At 44.0% G+C, this 14,570-nt stretch overlaps 1 protein-coding gene across 1 annotated transcript in view; it reads right to left on the minus strand.

Annotated features, from left to right (window-relative positions):
- IMPA2 (inositol monophosphatase 2) overlaps positions 1-14,570 on the minus strand; it is an 85,077-nt gene that overhangs the window by 46,185 nt on the left and 24,322 nt on the right. The window contains exon 3 of the mRNA XM_004469993.4: positions 7,458-7,562. Coding sequence (XP_004470050.1) covers positions 7,458-7,562 — 105 coding nt within the window. The remainder of the gene's footprint in view (positions 1-7,457; positions 7,563-14,570) is intronic.

Consider the following 14,570-nt stretch of genomic DNA (forward strand, 5'->3'; position numbering starts at 1 on the left):
AGCTCTCCGTGTGTGCGGTGCCATTCCTGGGCAGGCTGCACTTTCTTTCACGCTGGGCGGCTCTCCTTACGGGGCGCACTCCTTGCGTGTGGGGCTTCCCTACGCGGGCGACACCCCTGCGTGGCAGGGCACTCCTTGCGTGCATCAGCACCGCACATGGGCCAGCTCCACATGGGTCAAGGAGGCCCAGGGTTTGAACCGTGGACCTCCCATGTGGTAGGCGGACGCCCTGTCCATTGGGCCAAGTCTGCTTCCCTGTAGTAAGTTTTAAGATTGGAAAGTGTGAGTCCTCCAACTTAATTCTTTTTCAAGATGGCTTTACCTATTTGGGGCCACTTACCCTTCCATATAAATTTGATGACTGGCTAGCTGCTGCAAAGAAACTTGTTGGAAGCAAATATCTACAACTGCAAGAAAAATAGCTCCATCCATCTGCCCTGTGGGATCTAAGCTGCCTCTCAACTGAAAGCAGAGTGGGCATCACCATCCCCAAATCCTCAAGACTGAGGAGTGAACAACATAAGGGGAAAATGCAACTATGGACTAAAGTAGACTTTCTATTATTCCAGTAGTGGAAGAACTTGTGGCATTGATATAAAGACAGTGGTCACCAGAGGTTCTGAAGGGAGGGAGAGGAAAGAAGAGGTATAACATGAGGCAATTTAGGGACCTTGAAATTGTACTGCATGATACTGCAGTGATGGATACAGGCCATCATTTTGTCAAAACCTATAAAATTATGTGGTGCAAAGTGTAAACCATAATGTAAACTAAAGACCATGGTTAGTTGAAATGATTCAATATGTGTTCATCCATTATAACAAATACCACACTAATGAAAGATGTTGTTAATGGGGGAAAGTGTTTGGAATATGGTATTCTATATTTTCTATGTAATATTTATATAATCTAAAGCTTCTTTAAAAATAAAGAAAAAAATATCCAGAATATATAAAGAAAAAAAAATCCAAAAAAAAAAATGTTGGAATTCTTATTGGGATTGCATTGAATCTATAAATTTGATTTGAATACTTGTTATCTTGATATTTAGTTTTCCAATCCATGATCATGGAATTTCCTTCCATTTATTTGGGTATTCTTTAATTTCTTTTAGCAATATTTTGAAGTGTTCTACGTACAAGCCCTTTCCATCCTTGGTTAGATTTATTACTAGATATTTGATCCTCTTAGTTGCTATTGTAATTGCTTAGTTACTATTGTATTGATTTCTTGTTCACATTGTTCATTGCCTGTGTACATAAACACCACTGATTTTTAGTTGTTGATCTTGTACCCTGCCATTGTGCTGAATTCATTTATTAGCTCTAGAAACTTGGTTGTGGTTTTTTTCCAGGATTTTCTGCATATAGAATCATGTCATTCATAAATAGGGAAAGTTTTACTTCTTCCCAACTTGGGTATCTTTCTTTTTCTTGCCTAATTGCTCTGGCAAGAACTTCCAGTACAATGTTGAATAAGAGTGGTGACTAGGGATCTTTGTCTTGTTCCTGATCTTAGAAGGAGAGCTTTTGGTCTTTCACCATTAAGTAGGATGTTTGCTGTAAGTCTTTTTTGTTTTTGTTTGTTTTTTTTAAATATTTATTTTATTTCTCTCCCCTTCGCCCACCCCCCGCCCCCATTGTCTGCTCTCTGTGTCCATTTGCTGTGTGTTCTTCTGCATCTGCTTGTATTATCAGGCGGCACTGGGAAACTGCATCCTTTTTTTGTTGCATCATCTTCCTGCATCAGCTCTCTGTGTGTGCGGTGCCACTCCTGGGTGGGCTGCACTTTTTTTCACACAGGGCAACTCTCCTTGCAGGGCACACTCCTTGCACATGGGGCACCCCTACACGGGGGCACCCCTGCGTGGCACAGCACTCCTTGCATGCATCAGCACTGCATGTGGGCCAGCTCACCACATAGGTCAGGAGGCCCTGGGTATAGAACCCTGGACCCTCCAAATGGTGGGCAGATACTCTATCAGTTCAGCCATGTCCACTTCCCATGTAGGCTTTTCATATATGCACTTTACCCTGTTGAGAAAGCTTCCTTCTATTCCTAGTGTTCTAAGTGTTGTTATTAAGAAAGGATGCTATATTTTGTCAAAAGCCTTTTCTGCATCAACTGAGATGATCATGTGTTTTATTTCCTTCATTTTGTTAATGTGGTGTATTATATTCATTGATTTTCTCATATTGAACAACTCTTGCATACCCAGGGTAAATCACACTTAATTGGGTGTATAAGTCTTTTAATAAGCTCTTAGATTCAGTTCGCTAGTGTTTTATTGAGGATTTTTACATCTATTAATATACTTATAAGAGATATTGGTCTGTAGTTTTCTTGTGGTTATCTTGATCCAGCTTTGGTACAAGGGTGGTGTTGGCCTCAAAGAATGAGTTAGGGAGTGTTCCTCTTCAATTTTTTGGAAGAATTTGAACAGAATTAGAGTTAAGTCATCTTGGAATGTTTGGTAGAATTCCCCTGGGAAGCCATCTGGTCCTGGGCTTTTCTTTGTTGGGAGATTTTTGATGACTGATTCAACATCTTTCCTAGTAATTAGTTTGTTGAGGTCTTCTGTTTCTTCTTGAGTCAATGCAGGTAGTTTGTGTGTTTCTAAGAATTAATCTAGGTTATCTAATTTATTGGCATACAATTGTTTATAGTATAAATTCATAGTCCTTTTTATTTCAGTGGGGTCATTAGCAATGTCCCCTTTTCATTTCTGATTTTTGTTATTTGTATCCTATCTCATTTTTTCTTTTCAATCTAATCAGGTTTGCTGATTTTGCTGATCTTTTTAAAAAGGTAAATTTGGTTTTGTTGATTCTGTTGTTTTTGTTTTGTTTTGTTTTCTATTTCATTTATTTCCACTTTACTCTTATTTTCTTCCTTCTGCTTGCTTTGGATTTAGTTTACTCTTCTCCTAATTCTTCCAGCTTTGAGGTTCAGTATTTGATTTTTTAAAAAATATAAACATTTAGAGCTATTAGGTTGGTACAAAAGTAATCGTGGCTTTTCTGCATTTTTGAAATTTGCCATTTGTTATTGGCATACATTCTTAAATAAATGTGGTTAAGTTATACATCATTTTAATGTGCATTTCTTGCTTTTTTTTTTGCTAATGACTTATTGCTTGCTGTTTATTTTATATTTATTTTAGACTATGGAAATAATGTTAGACCAAAAGCAAATCTGAGCAACTTTTTTTTTTTTTTAGAAAGATCAGGTCTTTACTGCAAAATTATTCAACAGTCTCACAGCAGCACGCCATTCAAGACATTTCAAAGCACCAGAGGCCCACTCACTAGAACAGTTTATTTCATAAAAGCACAATTTAAAAACAGTGTGGGCTCCTACCCACTCAAGCACATGGGGAAATTAGGGCTCTGTCCAAGCTGAGTTTTTGGTTTGGCCAGAATGCTGGCGCGATTTTCTTATTTGAATTCAAAATGGGTCATAAAGCAGTGGAGACAACTCACAACATCAACATCTCATTTGGCAAACAAACTGCTAATGAACACACAGTACAGTGGTGGCTCAAGAAGTTTTGCAAAGGAGATGAGAGCCTTGAAGATGAGGAGCATAGAGGCAGCCATCGAAGTTGACAACGACCAAGTGAGAGCAATCATCGAAGCTGATCCCCTTACACTACATGAGAACTGCTGAAGAACTCTACATCAACCATTCTATAGTCATTCGGCATTTGAAGGAAACTGGAGAGGTGAAAAAGCTGGATCAGTGGGTGCCTCATGAGCTGACTGAAAATCAAAAAAATCCTCATTCATTTTGAAGTGCATTCTTCTCTTATTCTATGCAACAACAATGAACTATATCTTGATTGGATTGTGATGTGTGATAAAAAGTGGATTTTATATGACAACTGGAGATGACCAGCTCAGTGGTTGTACCAAGAAGCAGCTCCAAAGCCCCTCCCAAAACCAAACTTGCACCAAAAAAGGTCATGGTCGCTGTTGGGTGGTCTGCTGTTGGCCTGATCCACTATAGCTTTCTGAATCCCAGTGAAATCATTACATCTGAGAAGTATGCTCAGCAAATCAATGAGATGCACTGAAAACTGCAATGCCTGCAGCTGGCATTGGTCAACAGAAAAGATTCCAATTCTCCGTGACAATGCCCAACCGCACGTGGCACGACCAACACTTCAAAAGTTGGACGACCTGGGCTATGAAGTTTTGCCGCATCCGCCATATTTGCCTGACCGCTCACCAACCGACTACCACTTCCTAAGCATCTCGACAACTTTTTGCAGGGAAAATGCTTCTACAACCAGCAGGATGCAGAAAATGCTTTCCAAGAGCGTCGAATCCCGAAGCATGGATTTTTATGCTGCAGGAATAAACAAACTTATTTCTTGTTGGCAAAAATGTGTTGATTGCAATGGTTCCTATTTGATTAATAAAAATGTATTTGAGCCTAGTTATAATAATTTAAAATTCAGTCTGACACTGCAATTCCTTTTGCACCAACCTAATACAAAGCTGCCTCTCAGCACTGTCCTCACTGCATCTCATGAGTTTTGGTATGCTGTATTTTCATTTTTACTCATCTCAAAATATTTCCAGATTTCCCTTCTAATTTTTTCTTTAACCAATTAGTTAAGAGTATGTTGTTTAATTTCCACTATTTGTGAATTTTCCTTTTCTTCCTGTTCCTGATTTCAAACTTCATTTCTTTGTGATTGGAGAATACACATTGTATGATTTCAACATTTTTAAATTTGAGACTTGTTTTATGACCTAACATACAGTCTCTCCTGAAGAATGACCTATGTGCATTTGAGAAGAACGTGTATTCTGTTTTCACTGGGTGCAGTGTTGTATATATGTGTATTAGGTCTCATTGGTTTAGTGCAGGGGTTCTTAGCCTTTTTTGTTCCATGGACCCCTTTGCCAGTCAGGTGAAAACCATGGACCCCTTACTAAGTCCACACTATACTGTGTAATGTTTAATAAATATATCACACATCCCCAAAAGAAAAATGTTTTTTTGAATTTCAATTCAAGCTCACTGTTAAGTGTTTCTTGTTAAGAACCCCTGGTTTAGTGTATCATCCAAGCCCTACACTTCCTTTCTGATCTTCTGGCTAGATGTTCCATCTGTTATTGATAGTGATGTGTTAAAAGTCTCCTCCTACTAATGTAGGATGGTCAATTTCTCCCTTCAGGTCTGTCAGTATTTCACTTCATATATTTTGGGGCTCAGCTATTAGGAACAGAAATATTTATAATGTTACATCTTTCTGTTGAATGGCCCCTTTTATCAGTGTGTAATGACCATTTTGTTCCTTGTATCTATTTTTGACTTAAAGTCTATTTTAACTGATATTAGTATAGTTATCCTAGCTCTCTCTCTTTTTAAAGATTTTATTTTTTATTTTATTTCTCTCCCCTTCCCCCCTGTTGTCTGCTGTCTGTGTCCATTTGCTGTGTGTTCTTATGTGACCATTTCTATCCTGATCAGCAGCACTGGGAATCTGTGTTTCTTTTTGTTGCGTCATCTTGTTGTGTCAGCTCTCCGTGTGTGCGGTGCCATTCCTGGGCAGGCTGCACTTTCTTTCACGCTGGGCGGCTCTCCTTACGGGGCGCACTCCTTGCGTGTGGGGCTCCCCTACACGGGGGACACCCCTGCGTGGCAGGGCACTCCTTGCGCACATCAGCACTGCACATGGGCCGCTCCACATGGGTCAAGGAGGCCTGGGGTTTGAACCACAGACCTCCCATGTGGTAGACGGACGCCCTAACCACTGGGCCAAGTCCACTTCCCATCCTAGCTCTCTTGATTACTACTTGCATGGTATATATTTTTTCCATCCTTTCACCATTGACCTACTTGTGTCTTTTACTTTAAGGTAAAAGTAATAGTTGTTTTAGATAGCATATAGTTAGGTCATGCTCCCCCCACCCCAGAGGGTTCCCAAGTCTGTCTGCTTGTGTCTGCTCATCGTGCCTGCTTGTTGTCTGCCTGTCTTCTTTAGGAGGCACCGGGAACCAAATGTGGGACCTCCCATGTGGGAAGCAGGCAACTGCTTGAGCCACATCTACTCCCTGCTCGTTGTGTCAGCTCACTGCATCAGCTCGTCTTCTTTAGGTGCACTGGGAACTGAACATGGGACTTCCCATGTGAGAAGCAGGCAACCGCTTGAGCTCCTTGGGTCATGCTTTTTGATCCATTCTGCCAATGCCTGCCTTTTGGTTGGAGACTTTAATCCATATACATTTAAAAGTCACTACTGATAATACAGTCTTTCCTCTACCATTTTGTTATTTAGCCTTTGTAAGTCATACCGTTTTTGTCCCTCTCTTCTGTTAAAGCCTTTTATAGTTATTTGCTTTCTTGTGTTGTACCATATTAACTGCCTTCTCTTTTCTGTCTGAATATACTTTTTATCTGTTTTCTTTATGGTTACCATAGGGTGAATATTTAGCATCCTAAATACATAACAATTATATTTGGTTTAATACCAACTTAACTTCAGTAACATGCACATATACTTTTCCTATTCCTCTCTCTATCCCCCCATCGTTTTGTACTTGTTACCACTTTTATCTTTGTACATTATATGTCCAAAAAACTATATTTCTCATTACTTTTTATGCATTTACATTTTAGCACCTGCAGAAAGTAAAAAAAAAAGGAGTTACATATGAAACTATACAATATAATAATACTGGCATTTATAATTATCCAAATGGTTACTATAATCCAACGTCTTTATTTCTTTTTGTTGCTTTGAACCACTGTCTAGTGTCCTTTTGTTTCCGTCTAAAGAACTCCGTTTAGCAATGCTTGCAGGATAGGTCTAGTGGTGATGTACTCCCTCAGCGTTTGTTTATCTGCGAATGTCATAAAACCTGCCCTCATTTTTGAGAGTCTTACCAGATATAAAATTCTTGGCTGGTAGTTGTTTTCCTTCAGCATTTAAATATTTCAACCCACTGCCTTCTTGTCTCCAATGTTTGTGATGAGAAATTGGCACTCAGTCTTACTGGGATACCCTTGTCTGTAAAAATTGTTTTTTTCTTGCAGCTTTCAGAACTCTCTCCTCGTCTGTTGCATCTGATAGTGTAATCAATATATGACGGGGTATATTTTCCCTCATGTTTTATCCTGTTTGAGGTTCTCTGGGCTTCCTGGATGTATACTCACATTTTTTGCTAAGTCTGGGAGACCTCTCATTATTTCTTTGACTGTTCCTTCTACCGCTTCTCTTTCTTCCTCTTGTGGGTCTCCCATAATGCGTACATTGGTGGCTTGCCGGTGTTCACCATATTCCCTGGAAATCCTTCCCGATCATCTTCAAAAGCCCACTGCAAACCTAGAACTGTCTGCTTATATACTCTGGCTTTTAAAAAATGCTGCATTTGAAAAGACAAAAACTTAAAACCAGAGACATTTTAAACATTATTATGAAGGTAATTCATGTTGATGCTCACCTGTGCACAAAATTGCAGGTGCCGTCAATTGGGTCGATAATCCAGGTAGGGCTGTCGGTGAGCTCGCATTTAGCACCGGAAGAGGCAGACTCTTCTGCGATGAACCTGAGGTGGACAGAAACTCAGCCTAAGACTTTCAAGGACCCAATTACATTAAAAGAACTCTCCAGTAACTCAAAACTAAGTGTTTCAAACTAAAGAAAAGGAGAGTAAAGCGATTTCATGATGGTTTCCCTGGATCAAATACAGGGAGGTTATTTTAAAAACCGTCATCTGGTCTGCCCCAGTCAAGAAGGAGGGAGCGAGATGCTTCAGGACTCTGTGCCCCACAGAAGAAACCACTACCCAGAAGTGGCAGGAGCATCTTTCTGAAAGCGCCAGAGAGCAGTTAAAGGACTGTAGGAAGAGGGCGATTGCCGAATCAAGACAAAGGCACCCTAAAGTGGTGCGATCTCCTGGTGCCTGGCTGCCCTTCTGCCCCATCCCCTCGCTGGCTCAGCACGGAGCCAGCCAGGGCTCCGGGTATGGGTCCCTGGTCCCAGAGGGAGGAGAGCAACCCTCATGTGCACACTGGGAACGTGCCTGTCTGGCCCAGTCTCTCGGGTGGCCTGAGGGACTTGATGTCCAGAACTTGCCCTGCACGTAGAATGTGGCTCACCCAGTTCTCCTACAGAATGCTGTCAGAAAGCAGCCCAGTCCTGCTGCCTGCGGCAAGGGGTTGTTTGCTGCAGGACACCTGGTGCACTGCTCAGGACTACTGTGATGAAACTGTTTCCTAGGGAAGAGAGGCTATGTGGACCTGTGTGAAGGGGGCAATTCCTCCGGGCACATACATATGCCCAAGACGAGACAAGGCTGCAGGAAGAATCAGGGGGGTCCCTACACTTTGACCTTGAGCTGTCCTCTAAATTCATTGTAGGGATAAGCCCTGAAGGACAGCACTTGCAAAGATCAATCTACAAAAACTGGTTTCTTTTTTTTTTACCTTTTTGTTGTTGTTAGCTCCTGGCATTCAAGGAAAGAAAACTAGCTGGACACCGGCTTAAGGAACAGATGCCTCAGAGTCTGAATTCCGGATAACACACAAAAATATCAAAATGTCCAAGTTTCAACAAAAGAGTACAAAACATACAAAGGAACAGGAAGTGATGGCCAAGGCAAAGCAGAAGAGTAAAGCATTAGAAACTATCAGTGAGGAGGATCAAACCTGGAACATTCCAGAGAAATGCTTTTAAAAAAGGTCCTAAATATGCTCAAGGAACTAAAGGATAAAACATGGACAAAGGGCTAAAGGAAATCAGGAAAACAAGAGACGAGATGAACACAGAGTATGGAGTAATAGAGACGGAAATTGTGAAAAGGAACCAAACAGAGCTGAAGACCACAGTAAGAGAAATCAAATGTTCCCTGGAGCAGTTCAACAGCAGACTGGAGCTGGCCAAAGAAACAATCAGTGAATTTGAGAACAAGACATTTGAAACCATCCAGTCTGAAGATCCAGGAAGGGAAAAGAATGAAGAAAAGTGAAGAGAACCTGAGGAACCTGTGGGATATCATCGAGCATACCAATATTGTACCTTTGGCATTGTGGGAGTCTCAGAAGGAGAAAAAAGAAAAAAGAAAAAGCAGAGAAAATATTCAAAGATATGACTGAAAACTTCTCAAATTTAACAAAGGACATAAATATACATATCTAAGATGCTCAACAAACTCCAAACAGGACAACCCAAATAGACCTACACCACACCAAGTTATAATCAAACTGTCAAATGCCAAAGATAAAGAGTTCTGAAATCTGCAAGAGAGAAGAAACATGTCACATACAAGGAAGCCTCAATAGGATTAAGTGCTGACATACAAGGGAGTCTCAATAGGATTAAGTGCTGATTTCTCACTGGTAACCATGGAGCCCAGAAGTCAGTGGGATAACATTTAAAATGTTAAAGGCAAAAAACTGCCAACCAAAAACTCTGTATCTGGCAAAACTGTCTTTCAAAAATGAGGGCAGGATTAAGACATTCCCAGATAAACAAAAGCTGAGGGAATCTGTCACCACTAGACTGGCCCGACAAGAAATGCTAAAGGGAGCCATAGGTTAAAAGGAAAAGACACTAGACAATTGAGTAAGGCTACATAAAGAAATAAAGATCTCTGGTAAAGATAATGACATAGGTAAATATAAATGCCAGTACAGTTGTATTTTTAATTTGTAACTCCATTTTTTACTTCCTGCAGGATCTAAAAAGTAAATGCATAATATGTAATGATAAGTCAATGGTTTTGGACTTAATATATAAATGCATGTAATTTGTGACAAGAACTACATAAAGGTATAGGGACAGAAGATTATAGGAATATTGTTTATGTTAACTATTGAAGTTATGTTGGTATCAACAAGGTTGTTATAAATTTAGAATGTTGCATTTAAGCCCCGTGATAACCACAAAGAAAATATAAAAGACTATGCAAGCTCAGAGAGACAGGAAATAGAATGCAGGTTACCAGGGGTGCAGGGCAGGGACAATGGCGGGTCAATATAAAACGAGTAAAGGGCTTCTGTGCAGGGTGAAGGGAAAGTTCTAGTTAAGGATGCTGGTGAGGGTAGCACAATACTGTGAATGTGATTAAATCCATTGGACAGTATGTTTGGGTGGGGTTGGGATGGGAAGAGGAAGGGAGGGACACTAAAGGGATAATGGTAATTAAATGTAATACATGATAATGGATGGGATCTAAGAATGGAGGAGAAAATTCTCAAAAGGATATCACTGAGACAAAAAAAAGTGGAATATAGAATGTAAGCTTTATATCAATGTTAAATTCCTTGAACTTGACAACTGCACTTAAAGTGATTGCAAGGGTGGTTATCTGTATTTGTAGGAAATGTGAATGGAGGCATTATATGTTCACGCAGTAGGAGGATGATGCATGCAAACTGATTTCAGGTATCTGGAAGGTGAATGGATGGATGGGTGGATGGATAAATGAAATGGTATGGCAGGGGTGGCAAAATGTTGAAGTGAGTGGATTTGTGTGTCTGGTGGGCTGGGGATACGTTGGAATTCCATCGAATGGGGTTTGTATTATTTTTGCAACTGTCTTGTGAGTTTGAAATTATTTCCAAATTAAAAAAAAAAAAAAGACCATCATCTTTCAGCAGGGCTTGAAAAGCACAAGGCAACAACACCTCCACTAAGACTTTCAGAGGAGCCGTTAGAGAAATCAGAGCAGGCCAGGCAGAGAACTCAAAGGACAAAATAACTTTGGAAGATAGATCTTATACAGCCAAGCTAGACAATTGTTTTCAATTTCGTCCGGAGAAGAGGAGGGCGATGACAGGGGTAGGGGAACAGCACAAATGTCTGGGCCTGGCACGGGCGCTGGGCCTCTGGTTTTAGCTGTCCCAAGGAGGCTTGCGGTCTTGGGCGCGCTGCTTCCCTGGGCCCACCAGTGCCGAGGCACTGGCTATCTCCCAGACCTCTAACTCCCAAGCCTGGGTCCCAGCCCTGACTCCTCTCTGCCCTGCAGACAGAAAACAACCCGCAGGAGAGCAGAGCAGGACCCTCCAGCACCCGTACCCCGCCCCGCCCAGGCCCAGAGCCCCTGTGTGGGCCACATCCACCTCTTGCTCTTGGGGTGAGGATGGGGCTCCCTCCCTGGCTGGTTCCTGCTCCCCACCCAATCCCCGCCCCCCAGTGAAAGTCTGCACTCCTCCCAAAGTGGCCCCCTCTGTGCCCCCTTCTCCTGCACTCCTGCCTCTGGTGGGCCCCAGGGCCCTTCCTTTGTCCCTGGCCCCTCTGTAAATAAACCCGCCTGAAATGATCCTCACTTGGCTGTACATCTATTTCCCTTACAAATCTGCACAAGACAGCCAACATCTAATCATTAACCTGCACGGAAGAGAATTCCTGATTTTTATCTGCACTCCCCTGACATCTACTCAACTCAGCCAATGGCACCACCAAGCACCCCGGCCCCAGCGGAGCGAGGTCATCCTTAATCCTCCCCTTCCTCTTCCCATTCCCAGGAGGAGGCTCAGGCTCACACAGAGGGCCGCACAGGGCAGGGTGTGGGGTCCCCAGCCGTGCCACTTAGCAGCTGTGTGCCCCTGGGGCCTGGCTGCCCTCCCTCCTCTATGAAACAGGGCTAAAACAGAGGTGTGCTAAGGATCAAATCAGATGTTGTCTCTAAAGCACACAGAACGAGCCGGGTACGTATGGTAACTGCTGTGACCCGAGCCCACGCTGGTTCCACGTGTGAACGCACGGTCTTGCTGAGGGGCTTTCCAACGAGGCGCTCACGCCAAGCCCACATCCGTGCTGGAGGACAAGGAAGACCGAGAGGGGCACGCTTACTAAGAAGAAATGACAGCGTCCCGTCCCCCTGCTGGCCTGAAGGCCGCCAGTCAGCCGCTGAGCCCCAAGAGGCCAGGGCAGTGCGCAGGCCGCCCCCTCCACTTCCACGGGCTCCTGGACACCACATCAGCGCCTGGTCCCCCCCTCAGGAACCACGTGGCCTGAGACTGGAAGGCTTGTAATTGCACTGGTCAACCCGGGAGTCACTTGTCACGTGTCTGCTTCCATTTCAATTAGTCAAAGTTATGTAAAATTAAGAATTTGGGGCGGCGGACTCGGCCCAGTGGATAGGGCGTCCGTCTACCACATGGGAGGTCCACGGTTCAAACCCCAGGCCTCCTTGACCCTTGTGGAGCTGGCCCATGCGCAGTGCTGATGCGCGCAAAAGAGTGCCCTGCCACGCAGGGGTGTCCCCCGCATAGGGGAGCCCCACGCACAAGGAGTGCACCCCAGAAGGAGAGCCGCCCAGCGTGAAAGAAAGTGCAGCCTGCCCAGGAATGGTGCCGCACACATGGAGAGCTGACACAGCAAGATGACGCAACAAAAAGAAACAGATTCCCATAACGCTGACAACAGAAGCGGACAAAGAAGAACACGCAGCAAATAGACACAGAGAACAGACAACTGGGGTGGGGGGGAAGGGGAGAGAAATAAATAATAAAATTTAAAAATAAAAAAAGAATTAAAAAAAAAAAAGGATTTGGTTGTTCAGTCGCACTGGTCACATTCCCAGGGCTCAGTGGCCACTGGTGGGCCAGGGCTACCAGAGTGGACAGTGCAGCTGGAGAGCACTGCTGGAGGTTCTACCGGGCAGGGCTGCTCTGGTCTGTGCCCGGCATTTTGGAGTCACTTTTCAGCCCACAGAGCGCTGGCATATCCACTGTAACTAATCTCATTCCCCAGTGGGGCTGGAACCATCACTTCCATTCACAGATTATGAAATTCATCTTCTCTCTGCTCTCGCAGAATGACCAACCCCCTCGTTGTAAACGTAACTTATCCGTGTATTGGCTGAGTGTGCACACAGCACTTTCCTTCTCCTCCCGTGGCCCGTGAGTCCCTACCCACTTCTCCCCAGAAGCCCATGAGTGAGCAGGCAAACAGCACAGGGTGGAGAAGAGGACAAGACAGCACTGCAGAGGATGGCCTGCGAAGCAGAGGCTGCGTCCGCCAAGCGTGTGCAGCTGCCCCCTGGCCCCACAGAGCTGCCAGTCCAGTGGGGAGTCAGGAAACGTGAGGCAGTTGACCAGGTCCGTCTGCTCCAGTCCCTCTGTTTTGGAACTGCCCCTCTACCCTCCATCTTCCCAGGTACTTTCGGTGGGGAGCTAGTCCAGGGGTTCCCAAGCCCTAACCCAGTGTGGTCATGTGATCCCGGCAAGCCGCTCAGAGTCAGGGATTAGTATCTCCAATCAAATCTAGATGGAAGAAACCTTGTGATGAAAGACACAGGTGGGGCCAGGCATGGAGCACGGAACCGCCTCGCTGCAGCGTCGCGCAGATGATGAGCTCAGTTAACCCACTTTCTTAGCCAAAGGCTTAAGGAATTAAGTCTGCTTGCAATGCTTTCTTGGGTGGCTATGGGATTTTCCTCCCCTGTAATGACTTGCAATTCCATTTTTAAAGAAAAGGGGCCCACACCCTAAAGCATACATATCTAAGGAGCAAGTGCCAAAGTCTAGTGGGCAAAGTCTAGTTGATAAAGCAGCGAAAAGGCATTACTAAAGTCAAGAAGGGAGGGAGCACGACTCACGGACAAAGGTGAGTCCCCAGGGAACTGAGAGGGGATGTGAGCTCTTAAGGGTGATTTTAGGAGGAAGCTGGTACCTACTAGAATTGGAGAGGACACCATTGGGGTCTCCTGGAGAGAAGGAAGAAGCTCTGCGTGGCCATTAGCGCCAACGTGTGTCTGAGAGCGCAGAGATGGCAAAGGCCGCTGCCGGCGTCTGGGCTTGAGGGCTGAGAGTCGGCTCACTCCCCAGGGCTCTGCCGCGGGTGAGCCAAGCAGCTGGCTTTCACAGCAACACTCATGAATGCTTTGGGCCAACAAAGCCTTTGTTTTGTGAAACCTTTCTGAAGGGAATAACTCAAAATACCCATATTGAGCTGTTGACTATTTTCAGAGTTGATTCCTCCTGTCCTGGAGTTCTCTCTACCGGCCTTTGTACACGCTGCTCATTAGCCCAAACACATGCGCGCAAGGAGTCGGAAGTCGCACGGGCTGTTTTCTGACCTGCTTCACTCTGGCGGGGAGCCCTTGGGGGCAGGCGGCCCGCAGCTGAGAGAGACAGGGACACGTCCAGCCTGCCCTGGGGTGTGGGGAGAGACGCAGAAGGTTCATCTTCTTAAACCTGGTTGTCCTTAGGTAGGAAGCTAATTATCTAATATCTATGGACGGGAGAAGACATTCTTCAGCTCTCCCATAGAAGGAGAGAGGAGAATCCTCTCTACAGACATTAATTTGGAACATTTATATAAAATTCATGCTATAAATAGAAAAAAAACCACCCAGGGCATATGACTACATTTAGGGAGCTCGAAGATTTCATAATAAAGAAGAAATTAGAAAGCGACTGGGTTTAGGTAAAAAGTTTAGTAACAAATTGGAATGACACATTCTGCTGCATAAATGAGCTATTTTCCTTTTTAAAAAAAAACAGCCAGAACACACCTTCCTTATAATTTGGACAGCCAACCCACACCTAAGACTTTTTTTTTTCCCAGCTTGTTTACTTTGTTACAAGGTCAGGACTGTTCCTTG

This window comes from Dasypus novemcinctus, chromosome 16, assembly GCF_030445035.2.
Source record: "Dasypus novemcinctus isolate mDasNov1 chromosome 16, mDasNov1.1.hap2, whole genome shotgun sequence".
In the NCBI taxonomy this organism is placed as follows: domain Eukaryota; kingdom Metazoa; phylum Chordata; class Mammalia; order Cingulata; family Dasypodidae; genus Dasypus; species Dasypus novemcinctus.